We start from the raw sequence: 25,391 nt of genomic DNA on the forward strand, positions 1-25,391 counted from the left end.
TCCCTAGCCCCTTTGGTCCATCAGTGATGCCATTTGTCCATGTCCACTACAAACTTCTGTGCAGTTCTGTCTTCATGCCTCTGCTGACCTTATCAATAGGGGCACTACATCCTCCTCCCAGTAAAGTCTTCACAATACCCTCTTCTGCAGGGATGCTTAAAAGAAATCAGCCAGCCAATAATGGCAAAGTTGTAAGGCAATCAGGGTCAGCTGACTATTTTTTTTTTATTTTAAATTGTCAAAAGGTGTGGAACCATCAAAAATCCCCGAGTTGTGCAACAGCTACCTGTGTAAGCATGTGGACTTATTTTTTCCCACTCCTCCCTCCTTAGTTTGTCATGCTTACAAACTCTTGTTGCTTTTGTTTCAGATTAGATTGCAAACTCTTCTGGACAGAAATTGTGTTTGTAGAACACCTAGTACAATGGAGTCCTGATCATGAATGGGGCTTTTGGGTGCTATAAAAGTGTAAACAGGAAATATTATTATTTAAATTCACTGAGCCAACTTCTGCAGTGTTGTGTGCCAACTCCCAGTAGTAACTACATAAATGTAACGTGAGGGCAGAATCTGGGCCTTGTGTGTGTATATATACTGTGTTGATACCAACTTTTAGCTTCACTAAACCAAGAGAAAAACAAGGCTTTTTGTTTTTAAATGTTGTGTTGCTTTATCTTCCATCTGTTACTGAAATCTGCTGCTTTCAAGATTAGAAAAAGACCTGTAAAACTTTTAACAAGAGGGGAGAGAGAGATAATTCTTTTAATGCATAGTTTATAAGGAGGAAGCAGTAGAAACCAAGATCCTTGTGTCTCAATGTCTTCACTTTTTTCTGTCTCCCACCCTACTAAACAGTGTTTAATAAAACCTTAATGAGCTCCCACATCTTACCATTAAAGTGTCTTCCTACTTTTAGTATTGTCTAGAGATGCATTAAACTTCTTAGAATCATGAAACTATGTGAATCTACTTTATTCTCCTTCCAAACTGACTAGTTATTTTAGCCAAGCTGTATGTCTTGCATTATGAACTAATTGGAAGTGAGACCTGACTTTTATTGTTTTAACTAAGAGTCAGATCTACATCATGAGTTTATTGAAATGCTTTTTTTTTAAACTACAGTCACTCTGCTAGCAAAAAGACAACAAAACCAAATCAAACATAAATTGCCATTTCAGAGCTTCATAAATCCGAATCAATTAGTAAACGTATAAATAGTGATCACATGTCCACGAAGCTTTATGATCTTTCAGTTTCACAGCTAAGGAGCTATCACATGACATTCAAGCCACAGTCTCTTTGTTCTGTCCCAGTTTCTGGGAACTCCACAGAAAATACAGCTCCCTTTGGATTTAAAATCTCGCTAAATAATTCAGTAATACATATTACAGTCTCTGATTAAATTTTGCACAGAGTAGTGAGGTTGTTTTCCAGGTAGGTCATCACTCAATTCAGTTAACGCTTACAGTCTCTTTCATTCTCAGCCAGAATACCATAGGGTCCATCTATCATTATCACTTTGTCTTTTAATTTTTCTGTCAGCCTTTGTCAAGCTTGAAACAAAAGCTTTTATATATATATATTATGGTATTGCAGCCATTGTTGTTTGAAATTGCACTTATTTTACAGCAGCACCATCTCTTATTTTATGGGAACTTAAGAGCAGAATGCGTAGGGTTAGATCTCAGTGGATGCAAATTGATATAGCTCCATTAACTTAAGGGATGAATTACTTCTGCCTTATGAGGCGCTGCTGTACTTGGTGGAGGAAAGAGGGGAGAGTATCAGGGAACTGGTTTGGGCTTCTTGATCCTCAAGACCATGCTAGCCCTGATGGTGCTTAGAACTGCTCCTGCACATCTCTACATCCTGCAACTGGTATTGGGTCCTTAGTTGTTACCAGATGTGCCCGTTGCTTTGCAGTATGCTCATTTATTAGGGTTACTCTTCTGGGGTGGGGGGAGGGTTCTGTAATTCTATGAATGCACTGCTTATGTCACTTGTGTTCTCATACGGAGCTCTAATTCTCCCTGCTGCAAGTCCCCTCCCAATGGAGCTATCCTGCAGGACCTAGGTTCCCCAGGGCTGGGTTCCTCCAGCCCTAGAACTAGATGAACACGCGCGCACACACACACACACACACACAAACAGAGCAAGTCTGAGTGGGCCGGGTCAGTCAGCACTCTCAAGCTGATCCCCTCGTATGTCCCTGGACTCAATGGGCTGGGTTAAGTAGCACCTTCAAACTGTCACCCTTATGTGCCCCTGGTCTCAATAGGCTGGGCTGAGCAGCACTTTCAGCTGCCTCCCTCACCCCCACCCCCGCATGTGCCACAGGTTTAACACGTCCCTATCCCACTTTCACGTCACAATTGTACCGGCAGTAACCCACTTGATGAGCAAACCCCACAGTATTTTTGGGCACTACAAAGATCGTTAGCTTAGGTAAAAGAAGAGTTGCAGCAGAGTAAATGGGGGAAGCTAAAAACACAAAAGAGTAAAGTTCAGAGAAAGAGAGAGAGTGAGAGAAGCAACCAGCTTAACTATAAAAGTTATTTATTGAATAACAGTGATAACTACACAAGGAGAGCCTAAACCAACATAACATATAGTATTAAAGGTTAATACCTGAGGTAGAAAGGAAAACAGAAAGAAAGAAAGAAAGAAAGAAAGAAAGAAAGAAAGAGGATCTCACCGCTCCCTGAAGGTTGAACTGGTCGGGGTTCCCAGGTAATGGTGGTAGCTTAGGGTCCTGAGGGCAGGAGACAGGCAGAGCCCTCAGCACAGTCACTCAGGAGATGATGGAGTCCCAGTGAAACTGATTCATAGTTTGTATCTAAACATCAGACCACTGACTTGGACATAGGTAGGGGGTTTTGTAGAGAAAATACAATGGTTCAACGGAGAACACTAGATTTGTTTATGGGTAAACTGATGACTCAAGGGTTTTCTTTAGGCTAGACAATAGGAGCTGATACTCTTGGCTGTGGGTGGTGTTTTCTTCCAGGGAGCTCACAGTGTAACTAGGCTGCTTCAGTATTTTGGATATCAATCAAGGATTTATTACTAGAATTGGTTTGATAACTGCTGAGCTGGGTGTGTGCAGGTGTAGGTTCATTAACATCTGGAGCAGAGATTCCCATGATGAAGTGTGTCCCTGCTTTTCAGATCCCAGAGTTCAGTGCGGTTCTCTGTTTCCATTCTGTATGCTAATGGAGATGTCTTAACCTTGTCACCCTTGTCAGGAGAGGTCTAGGTGTGTCTCCCATCTGCCCGTCATTGCTCTCTGCAAGCCTTTTCTCTGATTGGTTTTGGTTCAGGAAGAGACTGGTGGGGGGGATCTTTCATGAGTCAGACCGGCTAGATACTGCGCCCTGGTTCCCCAAAAACACAGAGCTGACTGGTATCATAGTGAACAATCTGTAAAACAATGGAGGACTGACTTGATGGAGTGCAGCTGCCCCACCCTTCTCTCCACCTAGTTATGGCACAAATACACCAATAAGGAGTTCCCCTCTGACAGGGGAATTCTCTGCTAAGCATTTGCACTTAGGTTATGGCCCTCTGCGCCACCAGAGAGATACAAAAAAAGTTTCTTTCACTTTAAAATTTGGCCCACTATATTTGTTTTTGGGCATTATAAAGTATGGGCACAACTAGAATTAGCCACAGTATCTGACACCTAACACATTTGTTTTCCATAAAATTGTATTATCACAGTGCTCTGTGGTATCTTTAAATAGGCTGAACTCCAGTGGTAGCATGGGTATCATGATGGGTAATAAAGGAGATATTATGGTCAGTACATTGTTTCAATTAATATTAACCTAATTACCTGTCAACAAATAATCATCTGCCTTAGTGGTTAGAGTTGAAATTAATGCTGACTATGAATAATCTTATTTGATTACTTGCCTTTTCAGTAAAGTTTAAAAACCTCTGTTCTTAGATATATGTAACTAAAATATTTTATTAGGGTATCTGTATTTTTATTTTAGTGATTTATTTAGTGTCTATAACAGCTTTTAGGAACTGAAAAGAATTCTCAGAAAAAAATACAGCATTTTACCTGAATATGGCCCCATTTTATGGTTTATGCATATTTTAGGCCTCTCGTAGGGAGAAAAACAGCACTTTTGAATTAAAAGCTGGGGTTTTTTTTACTCTCCTTCGTTGCACTATATCTGTGAAAAAGGCAGTTAAGTTGCGATACCATTAAAACTGAATGTATTCATTTTTATAAAAGAAAAAGCAAGTACAGTACGTGGCTATATCCATCCACATTAGTCAAGCAAATATAAGAGAACCAAATATATGTGTCATAAATTCAACAAATGAACAGATGGAATATTTTTCAACGTGCGTGTGGGGAGGAAAACAGAGGGTTGGGAACAAAGACAATTACTGGATTTTTTTGTGTGAAGTTTATATTTAATGTCCAGTAGTACAGAGCAGAAGGAATGGTCTTGTAGCTAATGCTTTTGATTAGGTCTTAAAAGTTCTGGGTTCAACTGGGTCCTATTTTTGCCACTGACTTTGTAGAACTCTAGACAAATCATTTACTGTCTACCTCAGTTCCACATCTACAAAATGGGAATAATATTTCCTGCTTTACAAAGAAGATTAGGATGAATACTTTAATATGTGTGAGGCAATGAGATGATATCAATGGGACATAGGCACTTGAATAGAAAAGTTCCAGAAATCTTTAAGCTGTTTTGATCATAATGGTCCTGAGTGTTTAGAGGTGTGAGATTAATACAAATTTGATGGATCACCAGTTGAACAAGAACACAGCTTTAAAAATACACCAATAGTGATTTCTGTGCCCTAAACAGCAGCTTCTACTGTACTTTGTTGAATATTAGAGCATGTTGCCATCTGGCTGATTTGCAGGAAACATCCTTCTATTTCAAGGCCCACTATATATCACCAATATCTCACTCCATGTCAGCAAACCATGAAAGCATAGGGTGTGCTGCAAATGGTTTTCTCCTTGTAAGGCTATCAGAAATGTTTTGCTTGCTGTTGTGCAAAATCACTTTCAAGGAGACGACCAGTAAATTGTTCAAAAGTACCAAAATGATTTAGGAGCCTACCTGACTTAAGAGGAAAGATTAAAAAAACTGAGCATGTTTAGTTTTGAGAAAAGGAGACTGAGGGAGATGGGACCTGATAACAGTTTTCAAATATGTTAAGGGCTGTTATAAAGAGGACTGTGTTCAGTTGTTCTCCATGTCCACCGAGATTAGGACAATAAGTAATGGGCTTAATCTGCAGCAAGGGGGGCGGGGGTTTACGTTAATATAAAGTATAAGGTTAGTTAAATTCTGGGACAGGCTTCCAAGGGAGGTTGTGGAATCCCCATCCCTGGAGGTTTTTAAGAATGGGTCGTAAAAACACCGTTAACGGCTCTAGGTCTTCCCTCAGTGCACAGGTTGAACATGATAACTTCTTGAGGTCACTTCCAGCCCTACATTTCTGTGATTCCATCTCAAAAAAGATCAATGGGAATTATGGTCCCAAGTGGCTAAATCTCATGAATATGGGACTTTTCAAGAGTACCTCAGTGACTTAGGTGCCAAACTATCTACAATTAGGTTGGCCAAAATGTGATTTAAGTATGAAATGCAGTCCATAGAGTTAAAAAATGTGTGGTTTGTAGTTGCTGTAAGGATAGGTATGTAGTTACTAATATGAGTGAGTGCACCAAATGAAATGTGATGTTACTAAAAGAGTGACTCAACTGCACAGAACCAGTATGAGCGAGATGTTTCCAGGACCCTGAGCAGACTTAGACTTAACTGGGAGTGCAGATGGATCTTCTCTCCAACCAGCTGACTCCTGCTTAGTTAGTTTCATTCTTCTCTGAGATCAGAAAAGATTATTCTTGTCCAGCCAATATTACTATCCTCTGCTAGTGCCCAATAACAAGTCTCCGTCACCCGGTAAAGGTATAAGAGGTGAGGGATGTAATTTTAAATCTGAAACTTTATGAAGAAAACTTCCAAACCATAAAAAGAATCAGCAAATGATTCCGAAGTCCACTGGCAACCCATCCAAAGCACTATGCAACAAACTCTGCAGAACAATGAAAAAGGTTGTTATTAAGCATAAATGCAAATGACAGAAGTAGAAAGTTTTGAATTGTTCAATGGCACGTTTAGGGAAGTCACCTAAAACAAAAGTAAGGTTTGTTCACTATATTCTGGGTATAAAACTGATATATAGCTGCCTTTTTTAAAAAATGTATCAGGCTTTGCACTGAATATCAGGTACACCTTTTTTTCCTTCTATGTGGTGCAAATTTGATTAGATATCCATCTAAGAAGGAGTTTCACATTATGGGAAATAATTGTATACATCAGTGAATATAACATTTTTAACATGTTAATTAATTTATAATGCTATTTAAAGTCCGTTCGATTTAATTATAATGGCAGTCGCACTCCAGGCAATATTACAGTTTGTCCTAGTGATTAATGTGTCTACAGTCATTATTTAAAAAGCTTGGTTTCTTAATTTTGCTTGCCTGGGAATATTTCCTACTGAAGAACAGGTGTAAACATCAGCATACTAAAGGTGAAAGAGTGATCTCAAGCAGCTATCTGATGTTTTCCAAAGTGGAAAATTCTGCAGGTATAGAGTCTAGAACGAATAATGATTTTATTTATCAACAGCAAATAACTGAGGGAATGACAGGGACACTTTCTAAATGGCAAAATAATCTGTCATCCAGCCTGAAAATAATGCAAAAATGTGAAATCAAAAGCCAAGGAAAGTAATTCGACAATGCTGAACTCAAGAACCCCATTCCTGAACTGTCTTCCTCAGGGCCCAATCCTGTGAAGAGTTAAGCATCCTTGACTACCACTGAATTCACTGGGAGCTGATGGTGCTCAATGAGATACATGATCGGACATTTAGTAAATGACATCTTTCTGTAGCAAGGCAAGACTGAAATTATGGGCCAGATTGTGATCCCCTGAGGCATGGGGTTAAGCACCTTGCATCTGAAGTTAGCCACACTGAAGCCAGTGGGGCTATGTATGTATGGAGTAAGAATGGTATTCACCAAAAGGAGTTCAGAATCTGGCCCTTTGCTTTTAAAACTGCGGTCTGGGAAATCTGTGTCAGATGCTTTTATCTTCCTTATTTAAAAGTGTTTTCCTCTATTTCCTTTCATCTTTTCTTATTTACAGTTTCTTCCTAGGCAAAAGGAACATTCATCTTTATTGCTCTTGGCAGTGCAGGTCTAAGTATTGTGTTTCTGTATGTGTGATTGTTTCCTATGTATTTTAATCATGTTTTTACTATAAGGGATTTTGATTATGATCTGACCAAAAGCAATGCCTTTAGCTTAGCAGATTTGCATTTACTCAACTCAGAGTATGACCAAGAGATGGAGAGGATTTTGTAGGATACCACTGTTGAAGACTTGCACCTTTTCCCACTTCTACACACACCTGTAATAATAAAATTACCATTAATCTTTCTGGATGTTGGGTTTCAAATGAAATTTCTTAGGAGTTATTAAAATACTGCTATATGTTAAGTATCCCATGTTTAGGATGACTGTAAAACTATTTTGCCTATGAGTAAGGGTAAGGAGTTTGAAATTTGCTCTGGATCTCAGCAGACAACTGTGTCTTAAACAAATTTGTGGGAAGAAGACAAGCAAACCGAAAAAAAGCAGCTTTTATAGTTAGTAGCAATTTCCCCTTTTTCCTTCCATTGAGTCTGTCTGAAAGTAGGTGTTTTAACATACTGCCATTTCTCGTTAACATGTGTTTGTTTATTTAGCATGATGGTGTTGTTTTATTCATCTCCCACTCTGACACAGCATGTTTCATCTATATTTGGTTTCTACCGTATGAGACCTTTAAAATGGCTCAGTGAAGAAATGGATTCTTGTCACTTAAATATTCACTCTCCAGAGCTGTGGAAACTTGAGTTTTAACAGTGTTTTAAATTCTTTTCCCTTGATGTTTGAATATAAAACTAGAGAGTGATATGTCAAGAATTTCAAGGTACGCTACTGTACCTGTAATAATCTGCGTTAAGCATGTTTTAATTTATACATTTTACTTCATACTTGTATTTACAAATTGAACCATTATTATGCTTCTCCTTTGTTTGCATGATATGATTTTATTTTATATTTTTTTTTCCACTCACCAGATGTTTCCAACACTTTGCTTCCCACCACTGTCATCCCCTCACTTACCACTGCAACAGTCACAACCACTGTAGCCTTAACAACCAGCACAGCCACATCGGCAACAGCCATCAGCACCAGAGGTACAGTATTCTTCTTTGTTATGGCCTGAAAAACCCATTATAAATAGGAAATTACAGGGAATTTTAAAGGGGATAGAAAATGCTCAGGAGGGAATTTAAACATTTTGCCTAAATATGTGTTTATATAAAGTAATAAATCCACATGACAATAGTTAAGAAGGTTTAAAAAGGTTTAATAAAACATTCTTACCACTCCAGCAATGTGTGTAAACTTTTATAGGGTGACTTAATTATTTATTTACGTTTGCACTTCATTTTTTAAGATTAGCAAATTTATCTCTTATGGAAAATGCAAATATGATATTTTAAAATTTGCATTACTTTTTAGACTGGGTTATTATTAGTAGTATTCATAGTCTTAGTATTTTTTATGAATGACTAGTAATTAATTATTTTGCTTTCTGGTGCTAATGTAGAATACAAGATAAGTATCTTGGATTTGGAATTTCTATAGACTTAATCCTGCTTGTAATACAATGGAGATCTTTCTTTCTCATGCTTGTTAGTCTTAAGTTTTAAGAAGCTTTTAATTTAAGGAATGTCTTTTCTTACCTGAGCTACAGTATATCAAATGAATTTTCTTTTCTCTAGATCTGTATTTTAAGATGGTGTTTCTGGTAGTGTTCTGCCCTGCCTTGGGACAGAATCTAGATTCAGTTCCTAGGCTTACTCTCTTATTCACAGGCTCTGCACATACTGGGAGTGTTGCAAACGGTGCTTGGCGTTGGAGGATTGTGTGCCTTGCTTCATAAACTAATATCTGCACTCTCTGATTAAGGAGCAGTTTTCATGTAGTCTTAAAAAAAGGGGGGGGGTCGTGTAACCTCTGAGTTAGGCTTAAAGTAAAAAGTGGGATGAAGATATTCCATCATATACTGAAGGCACCAAAAAAATTAGAGAGAGAGAAATACATTTAAATACTGTCAAGATGTATTTCTATGATGAGATGTAAATCCCTTGGGAAAGCTAGCACTACTTATGTTCTGAAAACCTTTCTCTCTAGAAGCATTTTCATGACAAACACCTTAAAACTGGTTTTAAGTTTATGATCTAGCAGCTGAAGCACTGGACTGCGACTCAGGAGACCTGGATTTTATTCTTGGCTCTGCCATTGGCCTGCTGGATGACCTTGGGCAAGTCACTTTCCCCTCCCTTTGCCTCAGTTTCCCCTTTTGTCAAATGGGGCTAATGACTCTGCCTTTGTAAAGCTCCTGGAGACCTATGGATGAAAAAGTGCTGTATAAGAAGAGCATGGTATTATTATTTGGAATGGTAGGGTTTTTCCTGAACATGCCTAAAACTAGTGTAAAAAGATTAGGCAATCCTGGAAATGATATCCACAGTTGTTTCACTAATAGTGCATTAATATTTTAGTACTGTGACTGCTGCACACAATTAAACTGACCTACAATCTCAAAATACAGGTTTTTTATTTTATTAATCCTCATACAATGTCCACAGTGTGAAAATGTGTGACCTTCTTAATGATAAGAGAAAGGGGAAAAGATTATAGAAATATCTACCAACTGTAAGGAAGGAATGGAGATGTTGTAAAGAGCAGCTGGGCACTAAATGGCCACTTTAGGGCTATAGTGTCTTGTCTTTCTTAAATTAAAAGGCTGGGGGGAAGTTTCCTATAAAAGGATGATTCTACCCTGCGGAGTTTCATTCCAACTATGCATTTATACAGGAAAGTATTTGGGGGGGTATGGCTGAATTTCCACATTGTTGAGGGCCGAGATGTGGATGAAAGACATTTCTAGGTTTTTCAGGCTGGAGCCTTTTTTTTTTTTTTTGGTTGCTGTAAATTGCTATAACAACTGAGATACACTAAACTGCTGATGTCAAAACTGTATCTTTCTGCATCATGCAGTGTTGCTTCTTTGCATAGGATCTCACTCCCTGGCTTCTTAAGTGCTAATTTTTATCATTTGGATGTTCTGAATTATGGAATGGAGGCTGGTAAAGAAGTGTTTCACTTGTGAGCTTCAGTCCTCCTGTATATTAGAATATGTTTAATCTGACATTGGAATGACCATTAGGATGAGTTCAGACAAGCAGTCAAAAGTCCAAATGCTTGACTGAATCTGATCCAAATTTTCTGATCCTGTTAAGGTGATTTCCAGTATTGCTTGTTTCACGCCATGAAGAAAAATACCACAGGAACAAACCTTTCTGAGACGTTACTGTTTATGATCCCAGTAAAAAGAAAAGGAGTACTTGTGGCACCTTAGAGACTAACCAATTTATTTGAGCATAAGCTTTCGTGAGCTACAGCTCACTTCATCGGATGCATCCGATGAAGTGAGCTGTAGCTCACGAAAGCTTATGCTCAAATAAATTGGTTAGTCTCTAAGGTGCCACAAGTACTCCTTTTCTTTTTGTGAATACAGACTAACACAGCTGTTACTCTGAAACCTGTTATTATCCCAGTAGGAATTAGGACGTGAAGGGGCTCATAAAACTGAGAAGTTACTCAAATAGTTTCAAACCTACAACATTGTTAGTTTTGGCTCCTCTTTGAGTGTGGGGTGAAGGTTCTCTTGGTTCTTATTTTATCTCAACTTGTTCATCCATTCCTTAATCTAAATTAGTAGAAGTTTGCTCCAAATTTTATGGCGGTAGATAGTGTGCTTGAATTGGTTTCTAATGGTGTCTTAAAAGCTAGACAATCTCCTTTGTGTTTTGTCTGGTGTATTTCTGATATTTTACTAACATTATAACTCTGTTTATGCTTCAAGATGCATGTATGATCCCTCAATTTTATTATTACTTACAGTAAGTAATACCTTTCAGGAGGTGTTTTAAAATGTCACCCCTTCGGTTATATCATTCCTAAGAGATGCCTTTTGAAGAGGTATAACATGGGTGTAGTTTGGAGGGGCCAGGGAGACATTGTCTCCCCCCTCCCCCTCTGCAAACTGCAAGCCTCGGGCAGGCACAGAATTCCTTCCCTCCCACCCCCGTGTGAGCCAGTTGACCTGACAGGAGCTGTCTCCCCAAATATAGAAGTAAAGCTATGCCTATGGTTTTAACATAGGACATGTAGATCATATGCTTAAGAAACATCAAATCATTTGATATTATAGTAATTCCATATCTCACTGTGCCTATGATATATTCTACTTATTCCACAAATGAAATAAAACTGACAGTTAATTCTAAAGTTTTGTGAGCCAGGTGTTGTCTTTGTTTGCACTTATGCTGAATCCCATAAATATTAAGTGACATCCCTTTGCTTGTGTATTACACTTCCAACTTGGAAAATCTGAGTGCACTTTGATGCTGGGAAAGAGAGGACACCTTTATAAATTTTTTCTGGTAGGTCTTAAGCCTTAACTGCCACATTGAGGAAAGCATAACAAAATGAGACCAAAATGTGCAGAAGAAAGAAATCTAGAGAACAGAAGAAAGAACAAGTGCATTGTGTATGGAGAGCTTCCTTTTTACCAGATTTTATGTCTCTTTGCCCTGCCAGAGCAGCACAAAGGGATCTTAAACTTGCCCTAAGTGGACAGCTGAGGAATCCCCTGAGCTAGCTTACCTGGCTCTGTGCCACACTCACAGCCCTCCAAAACAGAAGCCCCTTCTCCCTCCCAGACATATTTCACCAGTCTTTTTTTTTTCCTTACACTGTTCTTTCTGCAGTTAAATCCCTTTCCTGACTAGCAGGAGAAAAGACACAGATCTTGTAAGCCTTGATAACTCTGGCTTAAACTGCTAAACTAAAAACAAAACAACAACAAAAAACAGGTATGAATATAATAATATGTGAACAGTCAGATAGCAAAAGAAAACAAATTCATTATTTAATATATTCAATTCTATTGCTCATATGTGGGTGATTCTGGCTCGACTGACTCACTTGTGAAATGATTGTGCCAAAATGTTCAAAGCTTTATTTAGCAATGCCTCAAAACATCTCCAAAAGTCATTGCACATAATACAGGATACAGTGCTGCTTCCAGGCAGCTGCACTGGGAACTTCAAGAGTTTGTATAATAGGATGCTTAAAAAGTCAAATTTTAAAAATGTCACTGCGCATCCGTGCCCACTTCACTTCTTTTTTTATGAAGGCTCTGATATAAAGAGGTATAAATGACATCTGTGGAACTAAATATAAAAATGGGTTTACAGTAAATTAACAGAGGTATTGAGGGTTTGATCATTTTGGTTTAGTTTAAATTAAATGTGACCATTTTTATTTAATCACACAGAATTTCAACAGTCTGAACTGTTAGATTACTCTCATTTTTTCTCTCCCCTTTCCTTTTTATCTTGGTGTTGGTATAGGAATAAAAAAATTGACTAAAGCATCTGTTTTATTAAAGCAAGTTAAACTGTACGAATTACCTGGGCAGTGCTTCCATTCCCCGGCTCCTTTAATATCAAAAGAATATTCAGCATTACCAGTTTTTTGCGTGTGCCTTCATTTTTCTTCCACATGATCTCATTAATGTACCTCAGTACTTTGAGATATTGACAGAGAGATAAACCACAAAGCAACAGAGAAGTCCTAGAATATGCGGGGGGCAAAGGGGGCCAGCATTGTTAAACAGTGACTGAGATAAGGGAAGAGTTATATCTCAAAGATAGCTACTGTATGTTTACTCACATTCACCACTAATAATAAATAGAGTGATCAGTGTGTAATCTTAACAGCAGTTTTGTCTGACAGCATTTTAAACAGCTAGTTATTTTATAGACTACTTTATAACTGCAGTTGTAACTTAAAAACAAATTTGTGTCTGCTTTCACTCAAACCAGATAAGGAAATTACAACGCTTTTCCTCTCTCCCTTCCCCAGTTTTAATCAGCTCTCACCAGTTTACCAACCTGAGGATTTTCCTACAGACCTAAACATATGCAGCCTAAATCCAGAATATGGACTACTCTGTAAACTATGATTTTTTTCCTCCAGAGATCCTGTGAAATGCATTAGCATCTACACCAGGGGTCGGCAACCTTTCAGAGGTGGTGTGCCGAGTCTTCATTTATTCACTTTAATTTAAGGTTTTGCGTGCCAGTAATACATTTTAACGTTTTTTTAGAAGGTCTCTCTCTATAAGTCTATATATTATATAACTAAACTGTTGTCGTAGGTAAAGTAAACAAGGTTTTCAAAATGTTTAAGAAGCTTCATTTAAGATTAAATTAAAATGCTGATCATACGCCGCCAGCCTGCTCAGCCCATTGCTGGCCTGAGGTTCTGTTCACCTACGCCAGTAGCCGGCTGAGTGGGGTCTGCGGCCGGGACCCCGGCTGGCAAGGGGCCAGCAGCCAGAACCCCAGACCGGCAGCAGGCTGAGAGGGGCCGGCGGCCGGGACCCCAGACCAGCAGTGGGCTGAGCGGCTCAGCCCGCTGCCACTCAACTCGCTGCTGGTCTGGGGTTCCGTCCGCCGGCTCCTGCCAGTCAGGGTCCCAGCTGCTGGCCCCACTCAGCCCGCTGCTGGTCTGGGATCCTGGCCCTGCCCACATAGAGTGGGTACCTATATTCTCCCTGGTTCTAGCCCATTCTCATCCTCTCTCTCTGCACTGAGCTGAGGGTGGGAGTGCACTGAGCACAGGGCCACGGGTAAAGGACCAGGCTGGGGGTTGGGGTGTAGGGTCTGGCCAGGAGCTAGAATGAGGGAGGGGGCTCAGGGTTGGGGCAGGAAGTTTGGGTGTGGAGTACTTACCTGGGCAGCTCCCATTTGGTGCAAGGGGTGCAGGTGGGAATGTGGGGGTTGCAAGAGAGAGGGCATGGGGTGGCTCGGTATGCGTGGGGGTGCTGGAGTCAGGGCTGGGTGCATGTGAGGGGGGTGCAGGGGTCAGGGCAGAGGGCTGCGTGTGTTTGTGTGTGTGTGTGAGGGAGTGCAGGGATCAGGGCTGGGGGTGTGGGCTGAGGTCGTGGGGGTGCTCCCAGCCCCCGTCCCCGAGTGGCTCACGGCAGGGGACTGGAGGGGATATGCCCTGATTCCACCTCCCTTCCCCAAGGCCCCGTCCCCACCTCTTCTCCGCCTCCTCCCTGGAGCAGTGCTGTGGCTCTGCTTCTCCCTCTCCCTCGCAAGGGCCATCAGCTGATTGGCAGCAGGGAGGGAGAGGAGGAGGGGCAGGAACCCAGCACGCAGGCGGAAGAGGCAGGGGAGGGGGGAGCCTGCCTGCTCTGTAGCAGGAGCCGGCAGGACCAAGCTTCTTCACCCTGCCTGGGGCGGGGGGTGGGGGAGAAGAGCGGGCTGGGGCAGGCAGGATTTTTAATGGAACGCTGCTGCCTGCCAGGGTTCAGGCCTGGATTCGGCAGCTGGCTGAGTGGGGCCAGCGCCTGGGACCCGGCAGGCAGCAGCGTGCCATTAAAAATCGGCTTGTGTGCCGTCTTTGGAACGCGTGCCATAGGTTGCCAACCCCTGATCTACACTATGAGAATTGATTCCCACCCTATAATGACTTGATGATTATTTTATGCTCTCTTTTCTTTCCCAATCTCCTTTGCTCTGTTTCAAGAATGCACTGAGTCTCCAAGCTGCATCCAGACTTCTCAGATAGTCTTAAAGCTGGAGGTCTCGGCATAACCCTGGAAACAGAAAGAAACAGAGAGCAAGACATCTGAACTTAAAGAATGAGGTTAACCCTGACTCCAAGATCAAACTACAGAACTTCTTTCCTACTTCTAAACATAATACTAGCATGGAGGCTCAGTCCAGGAAAAAGTCCAAATGGCCTTTTATGAAATGTTGGGGAATTTAGGACTGTTTAAAAAAAAAATCTAATCTGTCTACACAGCAGCTTCAGGAGGCACCAGCTGTTTATACAGAGGTTCCAAAATAGTTTTGTCTTCACTTAAGCAAAGAAATAGGAATATTACCAGCTCTGCCTCTTTCTCAGCATGCTGCATGTTTTTCCTGACTACACAAAAGCTCCAAGATGCTACAGTCCTACATTTAGGAGAATTTCTGATCTGAGGGTCCTATGTGTTGAAAGAAACCCTTACATTTTCCACAAAGAGAAAGGGATTTTCTGAAAATCACCCACACACAATTCATCTCCAAGGTTGTAAAAGGATAAAATGTTACCTTCCTTCTGCTCAGATTCCATGTGCAACAGGCAAAAAAGTGTGGCATGTGTTTACACCTATACAGCCCTTCTAAGATAGATAGATATAGATAGATCGATATAAAGAGCTTGATGCCTTCAGTGTCTTATAACCTTTAATACTGAAGTTATCAATCTCTGTATAAAGCCAGCCATCAAAGAGCCTAAAAGGGAAAGGATATCATTGTAATGACCATTTTTATCTAATCTCTAGAGTGCTGACATGGGTCATAATAGTTCCTACATTTTATTCATATCTAGAAATTTCCAATAGCAAGGAATAAATGGAACATATAAGAAACAAGACAGAAAAATTTCCTTTTTACGTGTTAATTTTTGTGTGTGAAGGGTATGCCTACACTGCAATAAAACACCCGGAGGTGGGCCATGGCAGTTTATGCGGGCTCAACAGGCTCGGGCTCACCAGCTATCAAACTGAAGTATAAATGCCCAGGTTCAGGCTGCAATTTGATAGCCCCAGACCCCAAGCCCTGCAAGCCCATGTAGGCTGACACAGGCCAGCTGTGGGGGTGTTTCATTGAAGTGCAGACATACCCTAAATGATTGTCTACAGATTCTTTCCCACTCTTCATTGCCAAAAAATGATTAATTTCATATTTACATCATACTTAGGTGGCAAACTATTTTTGTGATCTCCTATACTTTGAATACTGTACTTTCTAAAAGGTAGGTGTGGGATGACTGAAATTTACTTGGGTTTTCAGTGTTATCTGAAGAGCCTTATTTTTAACTTCACGCTCCCCTGCAGATTCGGAAATAACTAAGCGCCCCACCTCCAATAAAAGAGCAGTTAGTGATACCATTTTTCATGCTGAGTAGTCCCTTAAGATACTATTATAACCTGACTGATTTCAGTGGGATGACTCATGGTTTAATGTGCTATTCATAAATTTTAATCTGTGAATCTATTAAGGCCAGGAAGGGACCATTAGATTATCTAATCCAAGCTCCTATATAACAGAGGGCATATAATTTCACCCAGTTACTCCTGTACTGAAGCCCAATAACTTGTGTTTGACTAAAGTATATTGCCCAGAAAAGAAGCCGCAATCTTGATTTGAAGACATTCCTTGGTAGTCTGTTCCAATGGCTAATAATCCTCATTGTTTAAAAATGTGTTACTTGCTTCTAATTTGAATTTGTCTAGCTTTAATTCTCAGCCATTGGTTCTTATGATTTTCTCCTTTAGATTAAAGACCCTTTTAGTACCTGGCATTTTCTCCACATATTCGGTGTAAATAAAAACATCAGAATCTGCCCTAGAATTATCAATTGTATTTTACTTGGGTGGACTGCATCCACAAGTGTCTGACTCTTATTAAGATCTCACTATGGTTTTGGTTTGCATTTGGGGGAGTTATTTATCTTTGTATGTAAATACAGTATCAAGGGTGCAGGCTTTTTAAAGGAAATACAGCAAGCTTCTATTTAACAGTCAGGGAAGATATTGCAGTCGTGTCTTCTGAGCTTGATGCTTTGTTGCTGCTGGGCTTAATTTAAATGAGATCCAATGGCATATATATGTCTGTTTTTTTTTCTTTTTGGGAGATTTTTGTGGACTTTAATAGTGCCCTGTAAAAACTGAGATGATTTTTTTCTAAATATACTCTGTATTGCAGAATTTTGACATTTTTCTCTACTATTCACAAAAGAGAAATTTATTAGCAACACCTTTAATAAGAAATGTACGTCTGTCTCACTAACCAGAAAACTAGAGTAATCAGCTGTGCCTTTGAAGACGAAAAGATTACTGAGTCTTCCCTTGCATTCTCTCATACTTGAAACACAGTTAATAATTTCCAGCATGAACTTCATGAAACACTGAATTGATACTAATTATACTAATGTTTTAGAATAAAGATGACCTTGGGAAAACCTGAAGTTTACAGTATCCCCAATAACAATAAAATAATACCAAATCTGCAAAGCACGACCTTGGAGATGGGTCTAAGATGGCCTATTAATGTTCACATTCATATAACAAAGTAATATACTTAGGATATCTTAATTTCAAAATATAGCTGTATATATAGACCTAACTGTATTTGATAATTTACCTGATTTTTAAATTATCACCAGATACACTTCTATACTGATTATAATTTGGCTTCCTCCAGAAAATAAAACATCACTGTGCTATTCAAAGAGATTAACACAAAAGATGTCTGAGCTTCGAACAAAGTGGATTAAAAATGTATCTCCTTCTTAAATAAGAAACAGAAAAAGCAATGAGAATATTGCAACAGGTTCACAAGTTTAAAACAGAAAGACAAAGATCTTTCACAGCTAATGTTATGCTGCAATATGTTTATCATATCGGGGTGGAGGGGAAATAGAGCCAACAATATTAAAGGAAAAAAGGGCAATAAACTTAATCGCAGTGATTCATTGGTACAGGAATCTTAAAACACATCCCTCAACACAGTGTAGGTGAAAGACATAGACGCATGAGGGGAATCTGGTTTGAAGTGTACAGTATCCTAAATGGTTATATCTAATCTTGGCCCAGTTATTTTTTTCATCTTAAAAAAATTACAAACTCATCTACTCTCAGGAATACAGGGTGGAAAAACCTTATTCAATAACACTTGACTCACTGGCTGAGAATAAAAGACTGAATGGAAAAGTATAAATGGAAGAGAGTGAAAAAAATGAAATTCAGAACCGACACAAGGAAGTACTTTTCACTCGAAGAGAAATACAATTTTTCAATAGCCTATTGAGCCAAGTTTGGAATTGAAGGTACTGAGGTCATTAAAGAAGAAGCGAGGTACTATTCTGGAGGAACTGTGTTAACCAAGATGACTTGCAAAGGGCTGAATGGCCTTTTCCTTTTTCCCAAATTTATGTTCTTTTTGAAAAACTTTGATTACAAGTCATCCTGCTGTGATTTAGATAGCATGAATTCAGAAAGAATGAATCAAATCCCTTCAATCAAGGATGCTTGGGTTTCTTTCTAGGTCTGAATTCATGCAAGTCTGTAATAGAAAACTACCAGTTGAGGGGAAAAAAAGTATCAGGAGTGGCAATTTACCATAATATGCAATTTCCCTTTCCAGCTGATAAAGGATAAGAGATGAGGATTCTGGACAACAAAGGCAAAGGCATACAAATCACTATGGGAATATGTTATGGACAGTTAGAAATTACAGACAAGATTTTAAGAAACTATTCTATTTATTTTAAGACAGTAAAAGCTTATTTTGCTAATAGGTCTCCAGGACAGATCAGGTGAAGTATTCTGTTCTTAACCATCCAGAAATGAGGCAACTTGTGTTCATGAAATCAAAACTCTCTCAGTCAGTTATCACTGATTTTTTTTGAACCACATGCATAGACACAATAGAGAATCAGTTGTCTGTGACAATATTAAAACTAATATAGGAAGTGAACAGCAGGAAAGGGTTAAAATATAACATCTACAGGCTGTTCTACGGATGCAGTTTTCAGTACTGAACAAAGACAGTTTTTAATGTTTGGGGATGGAGAGTGGGTGTGATTTAAATATTGTCCCTGTTGTTGGTTATCAGAGACACAACTTTAGATTCTTTAACATTAGTGTTGTCCTCCTGTTTGACCTTGTACAACCAATTCCACAGTTAGGTAAAGTTTTATGGCCCTGTTGTGTGTCAAGACCTGGACGAAGGATCCTCCTGTAATTTTGAAATTGGTTGTGTCCTTTTCAGTGATAAGCAACTCTAAGTTGTTTATGCTTAAAAACAACCTCTGAGTTTCCAAAGACTGCTGAATTTTGTAGCCCCTAGTCATTCTTTGAAGCATCTGTTTCCAATATTTCCGGAGTTAGTAAAGCTAAGAAGAAATGAGTCCTTTATTACCATCAGGTTGGCTCTCCTCCACCTCATGATATCGTGCCAACTACTTTCTGAGAGCTATTATAGGTTTCCAGTCCCTTTGGGACTCTCTTTTGTATAAGAAGTCCCTTGCAGCATAGTGTGGCTATTGGGAATGCTGGCAACAAGACCATAGGAAACCAATTTGCTAATTGTCTTTGTGTGACTGTGACACACACATCCTTACTTCCTGGCACATTAGGGCAATGCCCCCTCATTCTGACCAAATGTTTTCTATGCTAAATTCTCTGACTCCACTGTGAAAATCAGGGATTCTAGCCTTGACTTTGGACACAGAATGAACTTCTCCACATTTATTATGAAATAGTAGGACTTTTAGTAAGAGAACAGTTGCATTCACAGGTAATTCTAGACCATTCACTGAATTTGCAACAACTTAAAGTATATCAGTAGCACCTTCCGAACTCACAACAGAAGCTGTATAGTTTCCCTCATTACTATAATAAAAGTGATTTGGTTATAAGCACCCCAATCAACTGGGGTTGTATCTTCTGCTGTTGGTGTACTATTCAGTTCTTCTTCAAGTAGTGTCCCTATGGGAGCTCCACTTCCCATTAGACCCATAGGAACATACATCTCCGAGAACTCCAGTTACTGCACAAGGTGGGGAACTTCTCCTTGCTTGTACAAATTAAGAATCTCTTGAAAGTTCAGAGCAGGGACTCTGTCTTTCTGTTTGTGTGAATAGTGCCTTGCACTTGTGGGTGCAAGCAGAATAAATATTGAATAATAGAGACAACCTCTTACATTGGGCCCTGATTCAGGAAAGCACTAAAGAATGTGTTTAAGCACATGTTTAAGTGCTACCATGAATAGGGATAAGACACGTATTGCAACTCTGCAATATTGTTGGGGCCCATGTTATAGTAAGTTTATGAGAAGCTTACGTATCACTGTGAGCCAGGGATTGAATGCATTTGATGATTTCTGAAACAGAACATCTAGAGAACTATTGCTTTTCCTTTACTTTTGAAATTCTACAGTTTTTTTCTTTGTTTTGAATTTGATCAAATTAAGTCCACCTCGTTGGATAGTTAAAAGTCCTGACAAGCTCACTGGTCCCAGCTCAACAAAAAGTTGACCCCTTTTAAATTTCCTTTTGACTGAGTTTTTCAGTTTGCAGTTACACATAATGCGGGTAGATTAGCAAACATTGCCTCAGTTCATCAATTTGTTGTTATTAAAAGTCTCAGTCCTACCCTCTGAAATACTACTATACTACACTACATTGCCTATTCATCTTTTAAAAAAATGCCTATGTATGTGCAGCTGTCTGAGATTGTTCATTTGGCAGTGTGTGCAGTATAATGAAGTGTGGGGCTGATCCCTACCAGATTCACAAATGCAGACTAGTCCTGTATTCTCTCCATTCTTGCAGCAATCAGAAATAAAATGATGGTTCAGCAATAGAGCTGTGCTGCATTGGAAGCATCACCTACATACATGAGTAGTGCAAAAGCACTTGTTTCTGATGGTAACCTGACCATCAATTTACTCTAATGTCTGAAGTAGCAAGCCTTAGAATTAAAACACTTCTTTTTCCAAAGGTAGTGAACTTTTTATGAAAACTAAATTTTATAAATCTCTCTGTGTCAGTCAGATCATCTTTCTTGTGAGAAAATTTCAACTTTTCAGTTACATTAATTTTACATTACAGTTCATTTACATTACAGCTTCACATTAATTGCATTAGTCTGGCTACATAATCACACAGTATGTCATTAATGGTAGCACCATGGCAGGTGTCCCCCTAGAACTCAATCTTGCAGATTTCTTTTCTGCTGAGCAAATGTTAGTGCCCTGGTGTGCAGATATGAGCCTGATCCTGCAAAGACTTGCACATACTGGCTTAACTTTATGCACTATGAACACTCCCCCTGAAGGCAATGTTAATGCTAACAGTGAGTAAAACTAAGTATGAGAATAAGTGAGGTCTAAATCCCACTCTTTGAACTTCGTTTATCAAAATCAGATCCTTAGTATATACTAAAAAGTGTCCAGACACTGACCAGACCAGATACTGAAATGTGAATTTTTGCTGAGTAACTAGGGCCAAATATACTTTAAATTGACTCTCTTTTTCCGTTATTATTTAGCTATCATCTGGTTAAACCATGGGAATGTAGTGTAGGTTATTCCTTAGACCATGAGCATCTCGGAGAAGGGACCAAGTCAGTGTTTAGAAAGCACGTAGTACACAGTGAGTACTACTGTTAACTAAATAAGAATAATTATTAATGGTGTGACTAATACACTTGCAAGGCATTCTATTGCTTTGTAAAATACTTCATAGAGCAAGCAGCTTTGCTTAAATGTGAATTTTGAGATCAGATTAAAAAAAAATCCGTATTAAATGTCCCCTGCACTAGCTTGTGGATAGGTAGAAAGCAGGAGGGAACTTCAAATGCATGTATTCATATTTACTTGCCTTTAAGCCTGCAGCACTTCTCGTTTATCAAAATACATTATCATAGACTATTACTGATACCGGGGTGGTGCTAGCCTCTTCCCAGTGGGGGGCGGAGATGGGCTAGAGAGAAAATTGGGGGTGAGGGCTGCGCTACACATTTTGTGGGCACACATTTATTTATTTTTTTTAACAGTAGGGAGGCATGGAATGTATTCTGGTGGGGGGGGTGAACTGCCCAGCTCTGAAGGCAGAGTGGAGAGTGGTGGCTGCTCACTGGCCGCCCAGCTCTGAAGGCAGTCCTGCCTTCAGCAGCACTGGAGAATAGTGGCAATACCTAACCTGACACCCTTTCTTGTCCATAATGTTTGACCTCTGTGCTGAAATGGGTGTACCTGGGGAGGGGGACTAAAGCAAATTTTGGGGTGACTATATCCCCCACAAGCCCTCCCCTAGGGTCGCCCCTGACTGATACCAATCAATGGTTGTATGACACTTCTAGTACGAGTGGCATTGTGATGTCCCAGAAATTTAAAACTTCTCCCCCCCACCCCGATTAGCAGGTGGTCTCCGTATGTAAATATGTGCTTACCTGAAAACGTGCAATCTAGCTTTCCAAACTGAAGGCTCTGTTCTTTCAGCACATGGTCATTTATGCATGTAACTTCCTCCGCTACTAGCAGAGGTTATGCATGTACGTCCTGCACATATTAAGAAGATAATACATCCCATAAGAGTGCCAGATTTACTGAGCCACTTGTAAGATACCCTGTAAAATTGGGAGAATTTACCTATTCTGAAGGTTGTTCACCTGTTATCTGCCATTGTAACAAATATTCCAGTTAAAAATATTACAGGGCCAGATCCTTGATTCCACTCTCATAGCACAAAATAGTTTTAAAGCTAGTTGAACTGACCACTGAGGATTCCCCCTGCAGAGGGAAATCCTCTGCTGGCACAGAGTTGCCAAAACAGCCTCTGTACCATCTGCCTTCAAGCCCTAGTGTATCGGCTGGAGCTGAAGCAAAAGGGATACGTCTAGGGCAGCGGTTCCCAAAATTGTTCCGCCGCTTGTGCAGGGAAAGCCCCTGGCAGGCCGCGCCGGTTTCTTTACCTGCCGCGTCCACAGGTTTGGCTGATCGCGGCTCCCACTGGCTGCGGTTCGCTGCTCCAGGCCAATGGGAGCTGCTGGAACAAGTGGCGGAACAAGTTTGGGAACCACTGGACTAAGGCATCCCTGATGGACTGCAAGGAAGTTCCTTAGGAGCCATAGGCAGCCAACATACAATAAAAACAGTTTTTTTCACTGCTATAACTTTTTGCCTGGGACCAATGACTGTGAAAATCAAAATCCTGTGGTTGGAAAGGCATCTTTGCCATCCCCCACGTTTCCTATCTTGTACTGACAGCTAGGCTGGATGAATTCATTCCACAAAATATATACAGTATTTTGTATGTGTTGGACCGTGGGCACCGATTCCATGGTGCTCCAGGGCTCAAGCACCCTCAGCACCCGCAGGGCCAGATTAATCTTTTGTGGGTCTCTGCCCCCTGAGGCCCCACCCATCATTCCACCCTGTGACCCTGCTCCCTGTTCAGGCACTTCCCCCGAGGCCCTGCCTGCCACTCACACAGGAGGGGAGGGGGCAGAGAGGAGCACCCCACCCCAGCAAAACCAAAAGTCAGCACCTGTGTATTGGACTGTCAGAATGCAAATGAATATGTTTTTTAGATCAATAAATGAACTATTGGAAAAAACTGGCAAGCACATTCCATACGTTGTTGAGGCAATGATATCATACAGAATACATATAAGTATCACTGAGTTCTCAAAACACATTGATTAATCAATAACTATTCACTGTATTGGCAAATAACTTAACATTAAGCACATATTTAAGAGCTATCCTGAAAAGGGATGGTGTTAAGTATGTCCTTACATACGGTACTGAATCAGGGCCTATCAAATTACAGTTAATTTACACCTAGTTATTTAATATGGAATTTATATTATTCAAATTGGTCTCATTTTAAGATGGTGAGTGAATACAAACGTGTTATCCTTCAGATCACAGTTTAAATTGTTAAAAATTAGAAGTTATATCAAAACTGTTTTTTACATTGTTAGATTATTCAATAGGAAATCCCAGAACAACTAGCCTTTTATTGTTGCAGCGTGGTAACAAATAAATAGAAACATACTAATTTTGAGATCACAAAATGTAAATACAAAAGATCACTAAAAGACTAAATCAAAATTGTCTTCTACTCCAATCCTATTTCTATTCAACCAGATTATTCAAAAACAAAATTTGTAAAATTATTTGTTGGTAGGCAAATGCAAATATACTAGGTTCTATATCACAGAGTTTCAAACTGAAAAACCTAATTTTAGTAAAAGTGATTTCATTCAAATTCTGGTGAAATCAAAATAAGTTACTGATCTTCTTCTAAATCATCCAACATTTCATCAACATACTAATTTAACCCTCTTTTTTCCCCCTAAATTGACTATTCAGAGTTTTTCCTGCGTTTGTCATAGTATTAGAAAAGATATTTCTTAGCATCCTTGACAAGGTGAAATATAATAGGAAGAAGATGTGAAACAGCAAAGCCTACTGTAGAACCTTCTTCATGCAATATCAGATATTTGTTCATTCTAGCCCAAGTAGGTCTAGTTATAACTGGAAATATATATTTTTATGATAGTAATGAATCTTTTATTTGGATCTCTAAACCACTGACTTCAATCTCTTATAATCTAAAGAATACCCAGTGACTGAGTTTGAGACACAAGGTTAGAACCAGGGAAAAGTACAGTAGTAATGTGAGAAATGTGTAAGTAATCCAGAAATATTTCTAAAAGTTTATTTAGGGATTAAATTTATCCACAGATATAGAATTGAAAACTAATGAGGGAAATATACCTAAATTAGAAAAGGAGTACTTGTGGCACCTTAGAGACTAACAAATTTATTTGAGCATAAGCTTTTGTGAGCTACAGCTCATCGGATGCATGTTCAGTGAAATATCTAAAGCTTATGCTCAAATAAATTTGTTAGTCTCTAAGGTGCCACAAGTACTCCTTTTTCTTTTTTGCGGATACAGACTAAGACGGCTGCTACTCTGAAACATACCTAAATTAGTTTAGTCTACTGGCCTGGAAAACAAAGATTCTGAAATTATTTACTGAAGGAAAGATTTTTTGTAAATCCTCAGTTTTTCAAAAGGCCAATGAGTTGCACTTTTTGAATTTGGGCCCAATCCTGTAAACAGTTATGCATTGGTATAACTTTACTCATATTAGCAGCCACACAACGATAAAATTACTTTTAACTTATTTGAAAGATAGCTTGCAATGGAGTAGATTTTCTTATGCTATTAAATAATCTTCTATTTCTGTGTTTTTCTCTAGATGGAAGATTTTATTTGTAAGTAAGCCAAATAATGGCTTAACAGCCATCAAAGAAAACAGAAAGGGGCACTTGAGGGCAAGGTGTAGTTTCCGAATTGTTGTAAATAACAATGAAAGTGACACATTCTAACAAAATGAAATACAAAATTAGGCTAACTTTGCACTGCTAACTCCCAAAGTTTTAATAATTATAAAGACGTAAAAGGCAAGTTAGACTCCTGATCCTCTCCAACCCCCAATGTCGGCAGATACACAATATATTGGAGGTTGTCCACTAAGATGTAAAGTGAAAGAGGCATTTAATCA

General features: G+C 39.4%; 1 protein-coding gene and 1 long non-coding RNA gene across 5 annotated transcripts in view; one reads left to right on the forward strand and one right to left on the reverse strand.

The window, feature by feature from the left end:
* The window catches only part of CADM2 (cell adhesion molecule 2), a 1,024,844-nt gene that overhangs the window by 962,339 nt on the left and 37,114 nt on the right, over positions 1 to 25,391 (forward strand). For 3 of the 4 annotated variants that reach the window (XM_073304112.2, XM_073304121.2, XM_073304139.2), the window contains one exon: positions 8,182 to 8,301. The exons of the other annotated variant lie outside the window; for it this stretch is intronic. In XM_073304112.2, coding sequence (XP_073160213.1) covers positions 8,182 to 8,301 — 120 coding nt within the window. The remainder of the gene's footprint in view (positions 1 to 8,181; positions 8,302 to 25,391) is intronic. 4 annotated transcript variants of the gene reach the window in all.
* LOC140895031 (uncharacterized) lies at positions 6,927 to 14,345 on the reverse strand. Its single transcript, XR_012154047.1, has 3 exons — positions 14,292 to 14,345; positions 8,228 to 8,326; positions 6,927 to 7,466 (listed from the first exon to the last, which is right to left on the reverse strand). It is a non-coding gene; the product is annotated as an uncharacterized LOC140895031 (long non-coding RNA).

Source organism: Lepidochelys kempii, chromosome 1, assembly GCF_965140285.1.
Source record: "Lepidochelys kempii isolate rLepKem1 chromosome 1, rLepKem1.hap1, whole genome shotgun sequence".
Taxonomy (NCBI): Eukaryota; Metazoa; Chordata; order Testudines; family Cheloniidae; genus Lepidochelys; species Lepidochelys kempii.